Raw genomic sequence first — 24,362 nt, 5'->3', positions numbered from 1 at the left:
TGTGAACCGTGTGATAGGGAGAGGAGGAGAGAAAAAACGAATAAGAGGTATTGTGTCATTTTGTAAAGTCTGATATTTTGTAATGTGTCTGAATTTAAAATTGAGGGGTAAATTTGTCTTTTCATATAGCTTAAACCTTGTTTGGATGAAATTTAAGAAAAAGGAATGTCTTTGTTAAAAAAAATGAGTAATCTTCACCTGTCTGCCCTTTTTATTGAACCTTCAGCGTGTAGCTATACTTTACCCTATTTTTTTATTTGGCAAGTGACACGTCTCTTTTTCTCTGTCAAGTCCAGAAAGAAAGAAAATAGTCCAGAAGGTTTTAGAATGCGTATGCGAATCATTCTAAAATACTAGCTTTGTTCTTTTGGGTACGGTAACTAATACAGAGATTTCTAGGGTTTCACTCTCTGTTCTGGACAATCTTGATTGATTGGTGACGAAGGCTCTTCAATCTGTGTTGGGATGGCTCTGAATCCTCAGCTGTTTCCCAATGGGATGCCCGTTCCGTTTGTGAACGAGATGTTCGTCTTGGCCAGAGATGGCGTCGAGTTTGAGGTTGATAAAATCCCAGGGTAAGCAATCTTTTTATCCCTTCTTGCTTTTCTAATTTTCACAATTCTCAATTTCGTTTTTTGGGTTATTTTCTGATGATTATATTTTACTTGCTATTGAATTTTCCCATTCCGTAAGAATTGTGAACACAACCCACCTATGTATTTAGACATACATGTATGTTGATAATTGTGTTTATATATTCCTTTATTTGATTAGGGCTTTTGTATTTTTCAGTCAGCGCCTCATTTTTCTCCAATGAGAATATTCTAGAATTGGTATGGTTGAAGAACGTTTTTTTATTTTTATTTTATATTAAAAAATTGAAAATTTGATCACTGTTTTGTGGGTTTCTATAAGATACCATAAGTTGAGTCCTCTCCTGTTCGCAGCGTGCGCCTATACCATATGTTCCATTGTTAGTTTGTTTGTTAGCCTTCAATTCCTATCATACTAGTTTCATGAATGCGATGATTCTTAATATTATAAGAGATTTGCCCAGACTTGCCCAGACTGAGATCATGAAATGGATTTTTCCTTTTACAAAAGGTTTCCTCCTATACTATCATTTTCCTTAGCCTATGTTGGGTTGGAGGGAAGAAAGGGGACGGGGTGGAAGTGAGGAGGGATGGAGCAAACTTTCTCTGTTAGGTAGAGGGGAGAGGTGGAGGGGAAGGATGGGAGGAGGGATGAATCATCTTTCCAGGTTCACCATTTTGTTTCCATCCAAAAGTAGGAGGAAGAGGGGAGAAGAAAATTTATTGGATTAAATGAAACAAAGTTTATCATCCTTATTTAAGTGTATAGATTGATGCATTGTTGGGGCACTCATTCTATGATTTCTCTATGATAAACCTGCTTTTAAGTGTTAATAGCAACGGTGTGTTAGTAATTGCTTCAGCCTAGTGTGATTTAAGGCCGAAGTCTTGCGAGTCACCTTAGACTAACTTTATTGATTGGTTTTTGGCCTTAATTCAGTAGTTATTCTCTAGCATAGTGCTAAGTGATGCATAGTTAATTGTGTCACGTCACACGTGTCTTCAGCTACTAATCCGACATGGCTACTCAATCTCATAGGATAAGTGTAAAAACTTGTGAATAGAGATAGAAAAGGATGAGACATGTATGTATATACATGTGAATGTATGTTAAGAATATACTTGTGTAATATATGATTAAGATGATTCCTTTACTCCCCTGCCTATTTCTTATATATATATATATTCCAGTGATCAGGATTGAAGTCATAAACCTATATTTCTTCTGTACTTATATATATATATATATGTATTTATTTATTATATATAATTAGATCTGAACTTATATATATATATATATGTTAGATCTATCTTTTTTTGTGTGACATTGTACTGTAACAGATTTCGTTGTAAACTTCTTTAGTGAAATCCTTCTATTTTACGCCTTTTCTCCCTTCAGAATGTGATTTAACTTTCCTTAATAAAATTTATATGAACTTTTATGGCAAGAAAATCATCTCTCTAATGTTTAGGTTTGTTAATCACATAGGTAAGTTTCCTAAAAGTTTTCACGGCATGCTTGAGAATATGATATCATAGACAAGATTGAGATATATTGGAGACATGTTTGGAATTTTTTATAAGTTTAAGCATTTGACATGCCTCTAATATTGACATAGTTCTATCGTAGAAGTATAAATGTTTAGGTTAGAAGCCTTTTTTAGATTATTTTAAACTTTGTTATGGAAACGGGCTTGTATGACTTTTTGAGGTGCACTGCCTAGAAATTGGGGAGATTTGAGGTGTAATCTCTATAAGGCGTTGAGAGGGCAGTCTTTTGTTTTGCTTGACAAAAATATTCTAAGGTGATTTTCTTTGGTTGTACAACAATGGTAGAGAAAATTTGATGTTAGATAATTTGGCCTATAACTATTAACTCTTGAATTGTTATCACATGTTTGAAGGTGTGGGAGTGATGGTGGATCACAAATTGCTTCATTTCCTACTGCATGGAAATAATCTCTCTTCTTTTACCTTCTTTTCTTATCATGCCATTAGGTGTGTTTTATCTGTCATAATTAAAATAATAATAATAATAATGAAAAAGAAAAAGTAAAAACAGAAAACAGGTTTACGAAGCTTACCCACTTGAAACAACAAAACACTGATCATATCTTAACCTTACAGTTTCCTTATCACGAGAAAACAATGATGTTGCCAATCCGACTTTCAATTGGCCAACTAATATATGCCAGTGTGATTATTATTTCTTTATGGTGTTTTATTGACTCTTGCCTTTTACTTTGCTCTCAGGGCTCCCGGAGGAAAATTTAAAGCAAAGGGGACAATCTACTTGTCAAATATACGCATGGTCTTTGTTGCAGATAAACCTGTTGGAAACATATATGCTTTTGATATGCCTCTGGTATGGATAAGTTGTATTTTCTGGCTTCTTGTTTCTCTACCTCTGTTTCTTTTGTGTTATGAGTAACTGTTATGGAATTGTCAATCAAGCTGCTTTTCCCTTGATTAATTTCAATGGTTTCTTGCATTATTTGCAGATGCTTTGGTTTATCTCCTATATTTTGTCCTTTTTAATTTTTTTGGTAAATTACATTGGTGCTTCTGAAATATGCCTCGTCTTTTGACTTAGTACATTAGTCCATTGATGATGGATCGATTCTTTTGAGTATAATATTTTGCATTGTGCTCCTTTGTGTTACACTACTGTCCGGAAGAGTAACAGAAACAGAGAAAAACAGCACAATTTATTATTTAATTTTATGACTAAAGGACCCTTGAATGAATCTTTCCTAGCGCAAAGGCCAAAATCTCTCTTTTCTCACACACTGTCACAATCCTAACCATTGTTGCTTGTACCTACCATCTGATAACATTGACTACAGCCTTTATGAAAACCCAGCCATCACCATCACCATCACCATCACCACCACCACCACCACCACCACCAAACATTACAAACCCAGAATTTAATAATCACCACCAGAGCACCATTTGCCCATTTTTTGATAATTTTTCTGATTAAGTTGTCTGTCCATCCACTACACTAGCTACTCCACTTCTGTACCCACATTGCCATTGTTTCTGGTTGCCCAACAACATGGTCTGGTAAAGGCTAGCTAATTGGCTGTAGTAGCTACGGTATGAAGATGGATTGGATGTGACTAGTAGTTGTGCTTTAAAGATTTAGAGGGGTGGGGAGCTAGACCTGTACTTTATGATTCAGTGGTTCAAACATGACAAATGTTGAGCATGAAATTGGTGAAAGTAAATTATTTTATTTTATTTTTTAGAAAAGAGATATGGAAATGGTTTAGGTTGGAAGTTCAGAGAGAAATTATAGAGAGAGAAGAGACTTAATAGAAAATTTTAATGCCTCCACTTGCTACTGGTAAAAAAAAATTTCTATCTTAGTCCAAGTGTTGACTCTTTCCATCTATATAATAGTATTTAAACCACCCCCACCACCAACCCCCAACAAACAACAAAACCCACACACACAAAGAGAACCTCACTAACAGGGAGGTCAATCTGGGAACTCTTTTCAAAAAGGATAGTAGAATCTTTGTTGAAATGAGAATTCTGAGATGAATGAAATTGTGTCTAGAGGAGATGGGGTTAATAATTAACGTGTACGGGACAAACTAGGAGCGATGTCTATTAGTGATAATATAAGAGAGAACAGATTTAGATTGTTTGAATGTAGACCTATAGATGTAACAGTAAGAAAAGGAAAATGAGGCCGACAAAAAACCTGACATGGGATGTAGTAATTAGAGATGATTAAAAAATATTACATATAATAGGAGACATGTCTCCTATTGAAAAAGAGAACTTGTGATTGACCCTATTGATATGGGACGAAGAAGGATGAGATGATGATGATCTATCTGAATCGTCTCTGTCCAACTAATTTTCCTTAGTATATGTCCATAAACGATCTAGCTTGATCCATATTCCTAGTTAATTTAGCTATGGTTTCTACTAATTTTTAGTTACGTCATTTTCCACCTAGTTTGTTTTGTTTTGTTTTGTTTTGTTTTTTTTTTGTGTGTGTGTGTGTGAGTGATCTTTTGCATTCTCTTGGTATCAATTTTGATGTGTGATATTTTCTAGTCTTATGTATAAAACTCTTTCTTTATTTTGTGTATTTTATCATACCAATCATACAATCCACTTTTTTTTAAAACCATGAATTGTTTTAATTTTCATTCTGGTTCCATTTGTTTTCCGTTTTTTGTTACAGTTTCCGTTACATGTGAGAATGTAATTGTAAAGTTTCCATTATTTGGAATAAAATTTGGATTTGGTTACATTTTTTTTAATTTTATTAGAGGGGCATAAATGGAAATGGGTCACAGTTAGCTCCTTTCTATTTCCTTTTTTCCTCCCTTACTTTATGGCAAATTAGTTATATGATTTCATTTAAGTTGGTTATAAACACGTTATGAATTTTTTTGGCTGCAAGTAAGATATGCCAGGGTTCTTTTCTTTTTGATATTAGTGTATGTCAGCGATGCCATGTCTTATACTTGATTGGTATTTTTATATTTGTTCTGTTGACTTTTAGAGGTGACCAAATCTATCCCAAGTAACCTTATGCATGAAGTTAAGATGAATTTAGTCTGGGATTCTACCAAGATCACCTTCTCATCACATTTATTTAAGGACATGTGTATCATTTTAACTAAGTTGCAATAATGTTGAATTAATTGTGGGGGGTGACCAAAAAGGAATGAGGGAACCATCTGGTGGAAGTGATAATGTGAAATATAGCAGCTATGAAATGTGTGCAAAACAAGCAAATGAGAAAATCAGCTGGAGTTAAATGCTGATGTTTAACACATTGGGGAATTGTATATTTTGAGCCAAAGAGTGTGGATTACTTTCTCATAGTTATATCTTGTGACTACTATGGTGCGGATAGGAGTCGTGGAATCCTTCCATCGGTCATAAAAAATTAAAAAATAAGATAAAAATGAATTAGTGACATCTGGAACACCAACAACAAGTAATGTGATACGATTTATTTGTTACGAAGAATATCCTGAAATGTTCTGTCAACATGATCATAGATGCTTCTGTATTGTTGTAATGAGTTTGAAGGCGGTTGCTGGCAAAAACATGAATTTAGTTAGTTTCCAACAACTGTGATGGAAATTACTGAGTTGAAATTTTGTTGATTTGGCATTACAGTTTGCTGTTATAAAAGGTGAAGATATTAAAATCTCTTCATAATATTATCCTATTTGGTTGGGGCTCTTTTTGGATGTTTCCTTGAGATAGATGAACCCATTCACCCTTTGTGTTCCTTTTTTAACTTGAAATTTATTATTTAAATGGAGATATTTGATAGTACTGGAGAATGAACCATATTTATTGATACTTGCTCAGTTTTAGCTTCTCTTGAAATGACAAAGTTCAACATTTCTAATCTGTTTTTTAGATGGCTACCATCTTCCTAAATAACTGTTCAAGATGATAAATCTTTTGAATTGGCATGATATGTGGAAGGGGATTGGATCATTTGCATTCAGAGAACCTCTATATAAGATGATGGTTTTTTAACTGGCATGGCGTGTGGAAAGTGCACCGAATCATTTGCATTAAAGGATTCCAAATGGTCCCTTAATCAAAATCCTGCAATGCAATGTCTATTACTGCTTTATTCTGTGGCATCTGTTTCTGTGTTTGGTGCATCTTGTAGTCTTCATTTTCCTAGTGACATGCTTTGCTCTATTGGTTTGATGAGAGTTCCTTTGAATCCATTAAAGCTTAGTTCTCCAATTTTTGCTTTGGTTCTTCACAGAATTTGTTATGCAGGTGTGTTATGTCTAGGTGCATGCATTCACCTCTCACCAATCCTATAACTTGCTTCCTTTTGCAGCTTCATGTGCATGGTGAAAAATTTAACCAGCCAATATTCCACTGCAACAATATAACTGGATTTGTGGAGCCTGTAAGTACATGACGAAGATGTTCAGATTTGAGGGCTGTGGCTACTTCTCCTTATTTATAGGTCTGATTTCCATCCTGACCAATTTCAGGTAGTCCCTGATGATCAGAATAGGGCTCTGTACTCCACTCACTCATTCAAGATCATATTCAAGGAAGGAGGCTGTGGAACATTCATCCCACTATTTTTCAATCTGATCAATTCCGTGAGACAATATAATCAACATGCTGGTTCGGGGGCAGAGTCTCATACTGATCCTTTACAAGCAGCGCAAACTCCAGTTGATGAAATGATGAGACACGCGTAAGTGAAATTGGTTGTATCATTTGTATAGTCAATGTGATCTCAGTATCTCACATGAATCTGTTTATTTTGCAGATATGTTGATCCCAACGATCCAACAAAAATCTTTCTGCAGCAGCCCACTCCAGAGTCTCAGTTGAGGCGCCGGACATACCAGCCACAACCAGCTGAACGCGCTATATAATGTATAATCTTTAGTCCTGAATAAATTGTATCTACTTTCAAGACACCAAAGTACACTCTAAACTCTACTACCATGCTTCGTGTAACAAAATTCACTGGTTTTTTACCTTCAATATAAGAAGATTATATATTTCTAGTCTTGTTCTTTGGAAAATGTTGAGTTAGCTAATTACTTTAATACATTGCTTGGTCATGGTGGTGATTTGTGGTGGATACCATCCTTGAAAAGTTGAATAAGCCATCATCAAATGATTTCACTTCAATGAAGAGAATCTTTAAAAGAGGTGAAAAGAAAGAGCAAGTTACTGTTTGATAAATTTGAATTTTTTTAAAAAATAATAATAATAATTCAGCACATAGGAAAGCATTAGCAGGAAATAAAGTTCAAAAGAAGGAAAAGACTGTTTTGTACATCTTTGGAAATAGACAAGAAAATCCAGAAATTAAAAAACATGCATTGCGTTATTTGATAAAATGTAGTAGTGACAGCTCCAGTGTCTTTTCATGGTATCGTCCACCGTAATGTACTTAGCTTCTTAATGACGATTGTCTTGTACATCTTTGGAAGCTATACATTATTTTCTATGAGGTTACTTAGAGTATATAGAGTGCATTCTAGTTATACATCTTTGGAAATAGACAAGAAAATTCAGAAACTAAAAAACATGCATTGCCTTATTTGATAAAATGTAGTAGTGAGTAGTGACAGCTCCAGTGTCTTTTCATGGTATCGTCCGCCATAATGTAGTTAGCTTCTTAATGACGACTGTCTTGTACATCTTTGGAAAGCTATACATTATTTTCTTTGAGGTTACTTAGAGTATACAGAGTGCATTCTAGCAATTTTTTGCTGTATCTTTGTTTCCTTCATATCTAGAAAGAACTTTTTCTTCCCTGCCCCCTCGAAGGTAACTAGGGTTTGGGAAACTGTTAACCTAATTGTAAATCTCTTTAAAGTCTTGGTGTCTATTGTATGATTGTGTTTTACCTACTTTGTTATTCTGTTTATGCTGTTGATTGCATGATGGATGGATTGAATTATTTCTTTGGTAATTAGTTTTTTATATTTTTAATTGTAATTAATTTAGCTAAAATTTAAAAATTAGTTAAACTAAGTTAGTTAGGGTATATATCATGGCCCTTGTGAGTTGTGCCTGCTTGGTCATGGAGCTTTCTCCTCACCGGAGCTTGACGTGGCGTCCAAGATCTTGTAACAGAGTTGCCCATGGCTTAAGCAAATGGGCTGCTCAGATTAAAATGGTGAGGTTGACTGGGACATTTGGCCCTAGTGGTTGTTGGATCCATTGATGGATGATTGTAGTTTCTCATTGGTTGATTAATACGAGTAATATTTAGGTTTGTGTTTAATATATATATATATATGGGTGTACTAGAGAGAGTGATGTGTATGCACGGAAGTGTTTTGAGTGAGTGAATGAAGTCTCTGGGGATTTGATCATGTGATCAGTAGTAGTATTGGAGATAGTTCTGGGTGAGTGCATGAAATCTACCAAGTATTTTGTGTACAGGTGCGAGTGTATTTGTATATGAGTATTCTTTGTGACACACAGAGATGCATATAGGAATGGTTATATGTCCATGGAACATAATGTTAGGAATGGTTATATGTGTATGGAACATAATGTACGAGCGTGAGAGAGTAGGGGGAAGCTGCAAATGGTGAGAAAAAATTCATGAAGTTGCTAGTAACTAGTTTACTGCTCTACTGAATAGCCGGAGTAATAGGGGTGCACAAAAATATCGTTGGAACCATACTGAACTGTTGCTTCGGTTCGGTTATCTGCGATTCCAAAATAAGGAACTATTATTTTTCCTTATTATTTTACAATTCTGATTTCAGTATCAGATCTATTAGAACTGAATCGAACTGAACCATTATATATATATATATATATATATATATATATATATATGAATAAACAAAAATATAACATAAGTCACAAAAGTAAAATTGGTATTTTTTAAATTAATATAAAAATTTTACTAGTTCATTTGATTTTGGAATTGTTACATATGTATACATCCCAATTTCTTTGACGAATTTTTTTCTATTTTGCTAGTTAGTTAGAATTGGTCGGTACTTTTTGTTCAATCAAAAAAGTACTGTTCATAAGAAGACCTCTTCTTCTAAGAACGCCCGATTTAGATCAAAGAAGTTAAAGACACCCTCATTTATTTGAAATGGTTCCGCCTGAAGTTAGCACAAACGGGTATGGTCATTGAGCCGCCCACCTGATATATCCTCAAAGGTTCTAATGGGAAGGTTTAGTTTAATTGGAAGTAGAGATAATTCAAAGTTACACATAACAAACTTCAACTAGAAAGTTACACATAACAAACTTCAACTAGAAACCTATTACAGGTTTAGTTTAATTGAGAGCGTTATAGATCACTCTGTAGTTGTAGATCACTCTGTAGTAGGTCCCCATCGTTCAAGGCCACTTGAACTGTTCTTTTATGGTAAGCCAACTGTGAATCATATATCAAAATAAATTTAAAATTAAATTACAAAGTATTAGATTTATCTTCCAAACTCTAGATTTTGAGATACCCGCTCCTTATATAGGCATGTCTCTCTGGGATGTATGGGTAAGATTTATTCTCTCTAACTTTATAGCTATCTAGATATTTAGAACCTCAGTAAAAAACAAAATCTCCACTCTTCTAAATATTCTCTAATCTACAAATTCTTATAATTGTTTAGAAATTCTTTGCAATACTTTACAATTTTCTATACAAATCTAAAATACTTTAGAAACTTGCTGAAGTTCTCCTCAACGTTGACATGTGGCCAACGTGACACAACTTCCTTGCATGTTGGCAGAATTGGTAACTTGATTGCAGATGGGTTGTTCTACACTCTCTTATTCCTTTGTATCCTGTGGCTATCCCAAAAATAATAATAATAATAAATAAATAAATAAAAAGAAGAAAAAAGAAAGAAGAAAAGTCATTTTTTTATCTAGTACAAAAAAACTGAGTACTTACCAAATGGTGAGACACAGCCTCTTACTGCATAACCTTCTTTCTCTCTCCCTCGGAATCTCTTATATTTCTTACCTTCACTCTATTTCGAATGGTATTACTTCCTCATTTTGTTTATAGAACGTATAGATATGCATCAAATATCAAATTCCATACATTTTTGTTTTGATTATATAACAAGTCATTGTCGCCGTCATCATCCTAACATTACATATGAATGAGGGTGGACCACATGATTATTATTATTATTATTTTTTAAGTCTTTTTAAATTACTTCATTTGTAAGTTTTGATCAGCCTCTTGGTTGGTTACCTTTTAAGTGAACGTCTCTTTTTTTTTTAACAAGTGTATTATAGGGTTTACTTGAATATGACCATATCGTCTAAATATAATTTTTCAATTTTATATCATTTATAAGCGTTAAATTTAATGTTTCCCCTCACACATTCATTTATTTATTTTATCTCTTCTACCTATTCCTATCTATCATCCAACATAACATCCTTATTTTCGCTACATCGAAAACTTGTATTTGTGCCTTTCTTTTCTTTTTTTCTTTTTTTTAACGCCTGCCTTATTTGATAAAATCCAGCAGTGACAGGTCCAGTATCTTTTCATGGTATCACACAACTGCTTTGTCCATTAAGGTTATACAGAAGAAATCGTTACTTCGACATTCTCGTTTTTTAACTAATAGGATTTTATTTTAAGGGGGCACAGTTCGCTTATTGAAATATATATATATATATATATATAATAAAAAATAAAAATGTATGACAGATATAATTTTTTAATATCAGAAGGCAAATAAGAAAAAAAAAAAAAATAGTTGTAAAATAATATGTTAAATAAGTATTGTAAAAAAAATTATACTTTGACAAATATAAGAATCAAAATATTGATTAATAATATTTTAATTAAATATAATCACAAATGTCTTCGAAAAAAAGAAAAAAGAGGAAAAAATGGTAAAATACATAATTATATATAAGTCTCCGTTTGATTAGATGGAAATAAGCAAGAAAAGAAATGAAATGAAAAATGAAAGAAAAGTGAAGTGAATGGAAAAAAAATTATTTTCCAGCATGCATTTGGTTAGAATGAAGTTTTTTAAAGAAAATTGTAGAAAAATATTAATTTGTTATTTTGGATAGCATGAAAGTGAAAAGAAATCGATTAAAGATACTAAATTTACCCTTATAATTTTAAATACTAATAAATAAATGAATTTGTATTTGTTGAAGTCGATTTTTAGCAAAGAAATAGTAAAATAAAGGATTATTAAATTTAATAATATAATTATTTATAATTAAAATAAGACTTCATAATATTTTCTAAAGCAGAAGTAGAACTAATTATTAGTGTATGAGAAATGAAACTTAAAAAAAACACGGAGATGTATTGATGGCAATACTAATTTTTTTTAGAGAAAGATTTGATTATATTTTGTTGTTGCCAATTATATATGGACTTGTGCAAAAAAATAAAAATAAAATAAAAAAATGGCTGAAAAAAAAAGAAGCTGTTTTTGAGAGAACTTGCCTCTTAGAAATTAATCTAGTACAAAAATAAAATGAGGAAATTATTTTTCATGATTAAGTTAATAGGTAAAATAGGAATGTCAAGTAAAAAGGCAAACATTTCACGCGAAAAAAATTATTTCCCTGTGTTTTATGTATGAAAAGTTTTGAGAGAAAATAGACAAGTATGGAAATAAAATTTTCCATTAATTTTCTCTTTCTATCTATCCACCTAACCAAACAAAGCTAAGTGAAAAAAGAATTTTTTTGAAAAAGGAAACAAAAATTAGAAAAGGAAAAATATATGGTATAAAGAAGGGGGATATATGTAACTTTTTTTTATTAGAGGAATTTGAAATTTTTGTTTTTTTTTGGGGGGGGAGGGGGTATAAATATATGTATATAGCAAAAATATGTACTTATTAGTAAGTTAGAGCAGGGGCGGCGGACGCGTGCCCCCTCTAGGCCTTAATTACCTCCGCCTCTGCTTTTAACAGCAATGGCATACTAAACCCTTCGCAACTGGAGGAAAAATTTTATTCTTTTCGTAAGCTCGTTCATTCTTCAAGTAAAATATTCTTTTATTTTTACTTTTTCAGTGTTTGGTAAATGTGTTTGGCAGGGCATGTAAAATAACTTGTCAAAAATTAATGAATAAGTTATTTTTGTTAAATTTTAATGTTTTTTTTCTTCGTAAAAATTTACGACAAGCACACTAAAAATATATTTTAGATCCAAACAAACCGACCTCTTTTGGCATCAACAACATTTAGAACCATAAAACTCAAAAGATGCACAAAAGACTCCTCTTGCCAAGACATGTTATATATTTGACCTTTGATCTTTTAAGGTACGAGTGCTTGTCAATCAATCACTTAATTTAAGTAGCATACACATATGGCATATGTATATTAATACATATACTTACATATATAGTATATGCACATATCACGTATGTATAATACACGTAAGTATATATCAAGCACCACATAGGCAGTGGGAACTCCACCATGTGAGTAGACAATCGGAGGTAATCTTATGAGCACACGACAGAGAAATCCGGCCATCCGCATTATGCAAGAATGGGAGTTCCCATCGTCCTTCATTCGAAGCATTTCCATTTCTCCATCAATTCGGATGATCGATGCTCACCGAAGGGCAATATCACACAGCAACGCTCCTCTATTTTTGAATTTGAAAATTTGAAAGTTTTTTGGCTTGGTTGGGCTTGGGCAACTTCTTTTGGATACACTATATTGTAAATGTTTGATATGTGGGCTCTTGCGAAGTCTGGCTCTGGGCCACGTTGCTGGTTTAACTCTATTAAGCCCACTTCTATGTTTCCACTCTTTGTATTAATACATTATTGAAAATAATATATTATTTGCTTCGCGTTCCCACTCTATATTTGTAGTATATACAAATGTATGGGTAAATTACACTAACCTTCCTTGAGGTTTAAGCAAATTACACATAGAGAGCATTTGGCATTTATTATTTTATGAAATTTGATGTGTGTACTCAATTTACACCCTTACCATTAATGAAAATTTAAAAAATGACTAATTTGTCCTTTTCTTATGTTAAAATATCTCAATAATCTTATATGTGGACATGAAATGACAAAAATACAATGAAATGCCATTAAAATGCAAAGTAGATTTTATAATTTTATTTTTATTTTTTTAATGACATTTGATTGGGTTTTTTTAGAGTTTGATTAAGTTTGTTTTTTTAAAAAAAAAAAATTGTTAGGTAATATAGTGTTTAAAATATGAAAAAAAAAACAAAATAAAAATACAAGAGCTTTTGGTTTGATAGATATATATATATTTTTAATAATAAAATTAGATAAGGATACAGAAACACATTTAAAAACCCACCAAAAGATATTATACTTAAATTTTATAGTAGGTGGCAATAAATCAATCACGTGAATAAATATGATAGCAAGTGGCCATAGATCGTGATTATAATTTGGACAAAGGGTTGTTCCATTTAGTGGTTTAATGAATATACGAATATGATTATATTCAGAAAGCAGCCAGAATGAATGAAAATTTAACAGTTTATTCCACCCTCACTTCTAGATTCATATACCTTACCTGCTAAAATTACAATTTCTACAGAACTTTACCCTTTTAAAATATTCTCTAATTTACAAATTCTTACACTCTCTAATATGGTAGAATCTCATCTTTCTACACTACTTTTACAATTCTCCATAAAAATGTAAATAATCTAGAACACTCCACATATGTTGTGCAATTGCCATTTGCCATGCAAAGTCCTCCCAAGTGTTTGTGACACAACCTCAGATGATTGAAAGCTACTTCTACAAATAAAATTAATAATTAATAAATCAAATAATTTTTTTCCCCACATATATGTTATACAAGTCCATCTACGTAGTTACCAAATGGTATAAAACACACTATATAACGCACAGTTTCCTCTCATCTACCTGTGTGTAAGCAAATAATGCCAATTTAGCAAAATATTAGTGCAACAAGTTTATTAGTGTACATATATTTAAGTAATTGGTGCATTTCATCATACATGAGATACACATGCATCCGAAACATGTAGTGAGAGAGGAGCATAGGCTATTCACAAATTCAAATTTGTGTCCTAACAGCAAGAATTCACAAATTCAAATTGAAAGCATCAAAACAGCAACAAAACTTAAAAGAAAGAACAATGTCACTTTAGGGATGAAAGTAACTGAACTTGTCATCTTCCAAAGCATCAAAATGTCCAGAATCAGCTTTCAGCTACCACCACCTTCATATTCACCTAACACACCACAGACAACATTCAAAAGCATCACCTTCAACAATTAAGGATAGAAGCCTTTTTTTTTGAAGAGCAAACCCCCGTGCAAATCGACAAAAGATACCAAAAAAAAAAAAACCATTGAACTGCTTTATTTGATAAAATCTAGCAGTGACAGCTCCAGTGTCTTTTCATGGTATCATCCACTATAACAAAGCATCTGATGTTACATCAAAGATTCCATGGGATATCAAAACACTCCCTTAGATTCTTATTCATCCAGTCCACAGTGCAACATCACAACTGCCTTTGTCCATTAAGGTCATATAGACGGAATCGATACTTTGGCATTCTCATTTGATTCATAATATAAACAAACACAAGCAAAGGAAGTCTATAGTTCAAAAGCCATTATGAGATTTGATTTCATCGTGGCATAATTATCTAAAATTGGTTCCATATTTCAAACTGGATATTAAACATACATAATGACCATTTCTCATCTATCACATATTTACACCAACTGGCAACTGCAAGGAAGATGATAGATAGTCTAATTTGTCCACTACATATACAAACAACTTAGACAATGCAAAAACTGAACTCCTTACATTTCTGTAACATCTATTCTTCATGATACAAATATAAGCCAAGGCCAAACCGTGCACATGCTCTGCAAAAAGCTATTTCCTCAGCTGCAGCAACAGGATCCTTCAGATGGCCGCTACCAGATGATACCGTCCCAGTAGATTCACGGTGTGCCTGCATTAGTATGTCACTCATGTCATGGCTACAATTATTAGAGAGAATATATGCACTAAGCAAATGCAGCTTACTGAAACCTGGAAATGTACGACAAATTACAGGAGAACAAGACATTTCGAGAACATGCTAATGTAATTTACTATTCACGTCACTTGTCGGGCTTACAAGAAAAGTAAAATTTATGGAAATGCAGCATAAGATACTTGGTGAGTCCAATTTTCTTACAGTGTCTCAGATTTCAAGTTGTCCCTACTAAAGGAAAAAAGGATTTAAGTTGTACCACAAGCTACCACAAGAAACAGTCTGGTGGTAACATGGATATCCACAATAAGTTACAAGCATAGTAATCAGAACTAGACCAGACATCAACCTGGTTAAAGGGTTGGAGCGCGGTTCATCAGTTAAACTACTGGGTTAATTAGTTGAATGGAAAGCTATCAATACAAATTATTCTAAATAGGTGTACTCTATAGTTATTCATAATGTTAAATATCTATAAATACTAACTGTTTGAAGAACATCAAAAAAGGAGCAGCGAACTGGTAATTTAATGCAGCTTACGCAACCTGATATTTGAGAAGATTGTCTCATGAAGCCTGGTCTCATATTGTTTCAAGGGAAGCAGATAGGTTACCAGTTCAACCAATAGATTTATCCCAGAATAACATAAATCAACCTGGTTAGGGTCAGCCAGAACGGGCTGTCTTCGTTTTTTAGCTAACATAATCCAAACAATTGAAACACACTCGTTGATGATTTCACTGGTTTCACGCTGATTATATAACCACAACATACTATGTTTTCCTACTTTGATAGTATGTTATGCTTTTAACGTCATTGGCGTATTAACATGAAAACCCTTCGCTCTAACTAGAGAAGAAATCTTATTTGTTTCTTTACAGCTCTTAGCATTAACAACCTAGAACCACAAAACTCAAAGATGCAGCCAAAGGCTTCTGGAGTTCAATACCTTCATGAATCACTTGTTCTAGCTAAAAGTTTTTGAATTATCCAAGAGAAACAAGAAGCGTTATATATTTGATGTTTGATATTTTAAGGTACATGTGCTTGTCTTATCACATATATAATGTTCTTGTTTAGATTTCCAGATTTTATTAATTATAATCAATCACTTAATTTAAGTACCATACACATACACAACGGATATGTATATTGATACACTTGCATATATATGTCTTCATGTTAATTTGATATCAGGTTCATGAGTTGACATTTAGATTAATGGACTGACTTCATATGCTTATACATTTCACTAGAATTGTGATTGGAGTTAGTTTTTGTTATATATGAATATGAATATATATTTATGTAAATGTAAACATACATTTGGAATTGGATTTTTTTTGTTCGGATTAAACATTCATTTGGAATTGAAATAAAATAAATAAATAAAAACAAAATTTACAAAAATAAATTTTCATTTGTCCTACAAGAAGAAAAAAAAAAAAAAAAAAATTAAACACAAAAAAATAAAACAGAAAATGCATTTTAAGAAAATGATTGAATAATAATATTATAAAAATAGAAAATGTATTTAAACAATAAAAAAATGATGTGAAACTCTTTGATAGATAGATATAAATAGGATGTAGATGTAAATATATAATATATAGAAAGAGGACTCAAAATTTACAGGTCAAGGGATAATAATGCAATTTATTTTTTTTTAAATTTTAAATAAAATTGTATAATATACAAGGTATTTACAGTATGGATATTGGGCTACTATACAAAAGCAGCCCAGTTTGGAGTAATACACTGGAGTGATAACTCCCTTTCAAATTGATCTAGCCCATACTGATTGTTGTCTAAAAATAGGCCCAAAGACCATTCAAAACCCTAGCAATCAGAAACCAACTCAATACGAAAAATGGAAGAAGCAGCCATCAGTAACGCACACAAACTCCTCCTGTGTCTTTTTTCACCACCACCATCACCACTAGCCTTCCGGCGAAGGATGGAAGTCTTGACGAGCATCATCATATAGGAGGCGATTGGGAAATTTTGGTGGTACGACATCGGAGAAACAGCGAGATGCTGACAACGATGGAGGAGAGGATGATGACGATGGAGTTCTCTGAGCTTGGTGACGACGACGGACTCGAGACAGAGAGTGGTCGATCGGTTCTCAGCGACGAAGGAGTTGAGGAGTGATTGGGAGGGTTGAGAGAGATCGATTTTTTCAGGTTTGAATTTCATGATGATTTGGAATCGAAAATATCATATCCAGGCTTAGAATTGAAATTGTGTAATTGAGACCCTTGGCATTAAGAATGAATTCCAATTCTATTATCCCTTAAGAGAACCGAAAAAATAAATTGGGATTGGAAGGCAAATTCCAATTCTAAGGGCTCAATTCCAAATATCCGAACAGACCCTTTGCTCTTTTAGAATATTCTCTAATTTACAAATTCTTATAAACTCTCTAGTATTGTAGAATCCTCCATCTCTCTACAACACAGTCAACACTCCACAATTCTCTATACAAATGTGAAAAATTCTAGAACACTCCACATATGTCATGCAAATGCCATGCAGAATCCTTCTAAGCGCTCGTGTGTCGATGGTGTGACGCAAGCTCCATGCATATTGGGGGCGTGACATATAGGTGACTTAATTGGGGAACAGGTTGTTGTTCTAGACTCTTCTCTTATTCCATATAAGTAGTGGCTATCCTAGAGATCCATTGGAAGCTAGTTCTACAAAAAAATTAAAAAAATAAAATAAAATAAGAGAGTAGATATATATATATATATATATATGTATTCCACAACACATGTATGTATGTTACACTTGAAATAAATGTGTTGCGGATCTCCCGAGTTAAATTTGTTAAGTTATTTTGAAATTGCAAATGTTTTCATCCCCTGGTTTAAAAGATGTCACATTAGCATGTTAAACAAAATATTTTTCAAAGGCATCGTTTCGAATGCCAAGTCCATCTGCGCAGATACCAAATGGTATAAAACACACTCTATTACATAACCTTTTTTCTCACTCCCTTGCATCTCCCGAAATCTCTCTTCTTTCTGACATTCTCTTTACGCTTCCCCAATTTCGAACTGGTTTAATTTTTTCATTTGGTTTACATAACTTAGAGATCCATCTGATTCCAAATTCCTAATATATTTTTGTCTGGGTTACACAATTATCTCTCATCTACTTGTGAGTGTAAGCAAATAATGCCAATTTAACAAAATATTAATGCAACAAGCTTATTAGTATATTTATTTAAATGATTGCATTTCATCATACATGAGATGCACCAACTTCTGAAACATATAGTGAGAGGGACATGAGCAATTCACAAATTCAAATTGGTTCCCCTAAGAGCAAGAATTCACAAATTCAAATTGAAGCACCAAAACCACAACAAAACTGAAAGAGAGAACAATATAAAGAGTAAAAGTTATAAACTCAATCCATTTCTTATTCACTCTTCACTTTCATCTCTACTATAATCTATTCTAAGAGGATTGGGATTCCACTAATCTGACCATACGAAGTGAGACCGAGCGTTCTTAAAATGGCTTCTAAAAGTAGAATTGTTCCTTAATAGCTAAGGTAGAAAGCGAAGATCAATAAGTCACAATCCACCAACGGGCCAGTGGCCTAGTGGTTCCCAAAGGAAGGTAAGGGGTTTGAACCTCGATGGAGGCATGTGTGTGTGAGTACCAACTAGGAAAAAAAAGAAGTCACAATCCATTTCTTATTCACTGTTTCACTTTCATCTCTACTATAATATATTCTAGGAGGATTGGAAAAGTATAAGGAGAACTTGCAAACTACGGATATATGCTTTAAAAACTAAGGAAAATGATTCTTGCACCGAATAATTACAGTGAATTGCTAGACCTACTCTTTTAATTGGTCAATTATGCAACAAATAAGGAAGTGGAGCCCTCCACTTAGTTGTATTTCGTATAAATAACCAATTAAAAATTATTCGGTTAGGCAATTCATTGCAAGCGTTTGGTGTGAGTATTAGTACTCAAAAACTAAAAGTTGGTAATTAAGAACATTATAACCGTGGAACCTTACTGATTTCTAGTAAAACACGTAATAATAGAAATAATATGGTTAAAGCAAAAACAGCTAGTAAATGAGATCCTTTTAGTATTTTGCAAATTAAAATTAGAAGTTGACTATCCAAGAAATCAAGAAGATTATGTGTAAAGAACAGATTGAATCAGGAAAATCTATTTGAAATTCCCAAATGTACAGTTGAAGTTTGACGTAGACATTAAGCTACTAGGTCAGTTTTACACTGAAGGTCTGTACATGTAGACTAAAGATTTTTGTGGTGACATGATCCGTTGTCTGAATTGAAAAGGCCAAGAAGGAAATCAAGAGGCATAGTCCAGCAGATATGTCTTCTCCAGATAAACAAACAGCTCTTTTATAATTTCATCTGAACCCAGGTTTGTAGTTACTATTCTTTCATGGACACCAAAATAAGTCATTCTTCTGTAATTGGTAAACTTAAAGTTCAAAGATGGGAAGAGGGTCTGCCTGCCACGACACAAAGGTTGGGTGCAATTTCCAGTCCAATTTTCATTTTAACTCTTAAGGAGCTACCTTCCTGCTGTAGATCATCTAAACACTGGGAACAAACTTGTTTTCTTGTAATCAAGAGACATAATGTATGCTTTAACATTGTTGCCTGTCCAGATAGGTTGGATATAATATGGAAATGAATATAAAATAGCATTTCTACCTTCTTTCTTACCAGAGTTCACTAGAAAGGAGAAAACAAAATCAATGCATCTTTGACGGTAACAAGCTGCATTTGAAGGACCTCCTCACTACGTCATTTCTAGTAATACATAATTTCATCCCCAAAAACACATTTCCAAATCCTTTTATTCACATTCGCCAATGACATTTTCCAGAAATTTTATCATGGAAATTCTCAGCACCCTCTTCTTACTAGAGTTAACTAGAAAGGCGAAAACAACCTCAATGCTCTATAATGGCATCATGCTGCATATTGAAGGACTCCTTCCAATTCCACTAGTAAATTTTTAACAATTGCATAGTTCTTCAATGCTACCTCCAATGTTATATATAAAATATATGTGTATATATCATCTTGCTTTCTGTTTCTCTATATCTCCCTGCAATCCCTGATAATAACTAACTTCTGAATTAAACTTCTTTTTCATTTCTAGAAGATTTTAGTTTCTCCAAAATCCTCTATGGGTTGCCAGTCTAATTTAAAACGTCCTGCTGCATACCACCTTACCATACTTTTTTTTTTTTTTTTTTGACTAGTAAATACCACCTTACCTTTGAAGACCTTTGCAGTCCAGAGATGGAAACGACAATGTCTTTAAAAAAAATTACTCTCCAAAAGACACAACTTGATATTTATGGAAAACAAGCGCTTCTTTTGAAGGGAAAACAAACAAACAAACAAACAAACTTCCCCCAAAACTCTAATGTTTGAAGCCAAATTTTCAGTAGAGCTATTGTTTACATAAAAGGCCTTCAAAAGAACCAGGTACACCTAGTTTTCTTCATAATGCTCTCGATGAATACCCCTACACGGTGAGGCTTGAAACACAGAACTCAAACTTGGGATACCACACTGCATACCACAGAGCCAACAGGTCTACGGTGACATGGACGGAAAGTTGGTTTACTTCCCTCTATTTACATGAACTTACATCTCAGCGGAAGCACCTAAACCATTAATTCATTAACTGATCAAATGATGTAAGAAAATAAAAGCATTGATGTTTCCTTAGAGAACCTAAAACCCCATGCCAGGACAGAAGAAAGAACAGAGACGAGACCCACCATGTACGTTATTTTGCACCTTGCAAGTGCAAGAACTTAAAACCCAACCTCAAGTTTCACAGCAATCCAAAGGTAAAAGGTGAACCTATTCAAGTAAAATGGAAACTCCAGCAACACCTATTGTGATTTAGATAGCTGCTTCTACCTAGTAATTTAAAATTGTGTGTGAAATAGCACAAAGATAAGAAGATAACTATTTAGACAAAGTTTGAAATCGTTATGGAAACTATCTGGTTTAACTTCAAAAGAAGGGAGATTGTACAAGAAATAAATTATGCATACCTTGATAAGTACAGGCTTTTACAATGAATGCAGGAAGAACAATCTAGGATAACTAATAACCTTTAGAATTTCAGCATAAATAAATCTTTGCTGTTTTTACAAGTAATGGTTCAATCAAAGATTGCACTATTCTTTTTTTTTTTTTCCTAGTTGGGACTCACATACACTGCCTCCACTGAGGTTCGAACCCCTGACCTCCCTTAGGGAAGTAGGAGCCTTACACCACTAGGCCACAGGCTTGTTGGTGATTGCACTATTCTATTTCATAATTAACTTGGAAAACACATGAAATTATTCAAACATGTCTTATGCGCATATTTATTTACATTTGATATAGCATCAGTTCTAGTTATTAAATATATCAACTGAAAATTTCAAGCCCTTGCTCGAAAATCTGCATAAGCTACCTATATATAGTGATAGCTTTTAAGTGCTTTTTTTAAGCAATACAAGGTTGTGTGACATGGAACCAATATTTTAAAAATAAATAAAATTCAAAAAAATATAACAAATAAATGAACAAGTTTTCACAACGTCTTAGAAAATATACGATAAGTCAAAGGTTTTGAAATAAAATTTAGTGTGTTTCAATTTGGTTTGATTATGGTCATATGAAAATATTTATTGGACATAAAATCTTATAACATAAAAGAAACTTATCAGATGAAAACACATACAGACACATCGCATCACACAGAAAAGAGACGCACCTCTCCATCAGAACCTCGTATTGTGACACGGTACACCACAGTCACACTTCCATTTTCAGAGAAAATAACATCCCGTATCTCTCCACACCAACCTGCAGAAAGGGTCCAAACATCAGAGAAGATCTGGAAATTTGTGGGTTCATCACTGAGATGGTGAGAAATAAGGAAACCCCACCCCAAATCTGTCTTGTGAAAAAAAAAACTAAACCACCAAGCCCCGCCCCCAACTCGAGGAAAGAGCGAGTTCAAGTCACCTTGCTGTGCACAATTTTGAAGGGATAAAAAAAAAAAAAAAAAAAAAGAAAAAGAAAAAGAAAGAAAGAAAGAAATCTAAAATTATATGCATAAATTTCTTAACATTGTAGTTAGAAATCTAAAAAGAACGTGGAAAAAAAAAAAATCCAAGAATGAAATAGTTATTTATGATCTTGTTTTAAATAATCATAGAGGGTCTGGACAGTACAATTTTTAACTCTCCTCCCAAACCCATCTCTACACCCCGATTAGCAGACATCCAAACCCATCCTAATAGGGGTGGGGCTGGTAGAATTGTCATCTGTACGCATAAAATCCAACTGATGCCAGAGGGCCTAGGTAAACAAACACCAACAAGTCAAATACTGCATATTCCCTTTTCTACCCTAAAGCTCCGACTGAATTAGCATTGGTTATTCTTTGACCTGTACCACATTGATGTTAAGAAGCCTTATTTTTTTTCAGGAAAGCCACCACCCTCTGAGCTCACACAATACACTCAATAGTGAGTGAGGTAAGATTTGCACCTCCACAGTAATCATCTACAGAATTATCCCGTGTAGCACAAGAATTCATAGATCTACATAGTGCAGCATCTCACATTTTCTCTCACTTATTTCAAGGAAATAGAGAAAGATAAACTCATAAAGGACACCATAAGAGAACGCTTGAAAAGGCTTGACACTTTGACAGGTTCTTTTATGTCCTAAAATTGATATACCAGAGGATTGATCTTCTTATAATCTTTGCCAATCTTGTGCATGTTATCATTCACACAAGAGAGGACAACCACAACACAACAATACCACATGAACATTAGAGATGACTTGGAAATTTGCATATCATGTAACTGTGTTTGTGATCACCCAAATGTGTGTCGTCGAGTGCAACATAATTCCAGTCTGACGACCAATAGTTACCGAAGTAACCTAGGGTAAATAATTTGCCCAAAATTCTTTAATTTGTTTAAAATCAGTTAACTCAGCTCATGATAATTACAAAAAAGTTTAACATCAAATTCATCAATACATTTCAATCCAAAGAAACAACAGAACTATGCACGCGGAAACGTAGGGAAAACGCCTAAATTGAAAAGGGGATAAAAGATGACAGGGAAAGATAATTATATGTAATACAATGCAATTCGGATAATAAACCAGGATCACATTTCTGGTGTTTTGACCGATTTGAAAATTTGTAGGTATCTGTATATGAATATATATATACACACACACACACATATTATATGACAAGCCCAGAGGAGCAAATAAACCAGAGATCGCACCTGGAGCATAGAAACTCAACATCCGATTGGCATGGTACCTGCAAATCATAAGATCAACCCAAAATTCCCCTCAGATCAACCATCAGATCGAACACCAAACACAAAGAAAATATCAAAATTTACACTGCGAACCCACAAACAAAGAAATAGGAGTCGTCAAATTACCAGGGTATGAAAGTGGAATTATCACCATCATCAGATTTGATGATGTTATCAGGAATCCTCTTGTTGAGGTCCCTGAGGATCTCGGCGAGAGGCCGAGTGATGCAAGACGACTTGTCCAGTGGCACCACGTAGTTCGAATTCGGCACCGACGTCTTCTTACCGCCATCGGAACCACTGATATTCCTATCCAGAGCCATCACCGGCACTGAAGCTATGCACCTTCTGTTAATTCCGTCACTCCTACCTCCGAAACGGGTACCCATTTTCAACCTCCGATTGGAAATTTGGTGGCCGGAATAGCAGGACGTGATCGCCGGAACACGAGTCTCCGTCGCCGGCATCGTGAATTGTGTGAGGAAACTGCCACTCTGAATGGCCATTTCGACGAAGACGAAGAGGCAAACAACCCTTATAGCGTGTATGTATATATTTATTTATTAGAGAGAGAAAGAGAGAGAGTTGTGTTGTAGATCGGACTAGTAGATGAACTCTTCTTCTCTGTTCCCCTGTAGTAGCTGAAAAAAAAAACGACTTTCACGCACACACTTACACACACATACATATGTGTGTATTTAATTGGGAAGACTGACTTTGAAAGCGGGCTTCAGAATCGGGTAGGTTTGTTGGGGGCGTTGTCTGAAAGAGATTGTGGACTGAGGCCCACAATGCTGTGGGGACCAGCCCATGAATTGGGAGGGTGGTGGGTGGTGGGTGAGGAGGATTGACGAAGCAACTCTTGATCACCTCCTAATTCAATCAAACATTTGAATCAAACATTGG

At 33.9% G+C, this 24,362-nt stretch overlaps 2 protein-coding genes across 3 annotated transcripts; one reads left to right on the top strand and one right to left on the bottom strand.

Moving 5' to 3' along the window:
* The first annotated feature begins 252 nt into the window (after positions 1-252).
* LOC132304627 (UPF0664 stress-induced protein C29B12.11c) lies at positions 253-7,132 on the top strand. Its single transcript, XM_059802374.1, has 5 exons — positions 253-575; positions 2,847-2,958; positions 6,442-6,513; positions 6,602-6,813; positions 6,889-7,132. The coding sequence occupies exons 1-5, from the start codon at positions 466-468 to the stop codon at positions 6,995-6,997; spliced, it is 615 nt and encodes a 204-aa protein (XP_059658357.1). The 5' UTR covers positions 253-465; the 3' UTR covers positions 6,998-7,132.
* Positions 7,133-13,993: 6,861 nt separating this feature from the next.
* LOC132304613 (DNA repair RAD52-like protein 2, chloroplastic) lies at positions 13,994-24,131 on the bottom strand. 2 transcript variants are annotated; one of them, XM_059802370.1, is made up of 5 exons: positions 23,583-24,131; positions 23,418-23,455; positions 21,878-21,969; positions 14,909-15,059; positions 13,994-14,318 (listed from the first exon to the last, which is right to left on the bottom strand). In XM_059802370.1, the coding sequence occupies exons 1-4, from the start codon at positions 23,960-23,962 to the stop codon at positions 14,922-14,924; spliced, it is 648 nt and encodes a 215-aa protein (XP_059658353.1). In that variant the 5' UTR covers positions 23,963-24,131; the 3' UTR covers positions 13,994-14,318; positions 14,909-14,921. The 2 variants fall into 2 exon arrangements, with proteins under 2 accessions (XP_059658353.1, XP_059658349.1); XM_059802366.1 differs by lacking the exon at positions 13,994-14,318 and having other exon boundaries at positions 14,695-15,059; positions 23,583-24,130.
* Positions 24,132-24,362: the final 231 nt, after the last annotated feature.

Source organism: Cornus florida, unplaced genomic scaffold, assembly GCF_030987335.1.
Source record: "Cornus florida cultivar Cherokee Brave unplaced genomic scaffold, ASM3098733v1 CherokeeBrave_3.0.0_Hap2_Chr01, whole genome shotgun sequence".
In the NCBI taxonomy this organism is placed as follows: Eukaryota; Viridiplantae; Streptophyta; class Magnoliopsida; order Cornales; family Cornaceae; genus Cornus; species Cornus florida.
This window is presented reverse-complemented; position numbering and strand designations above follow the sequence as displayed.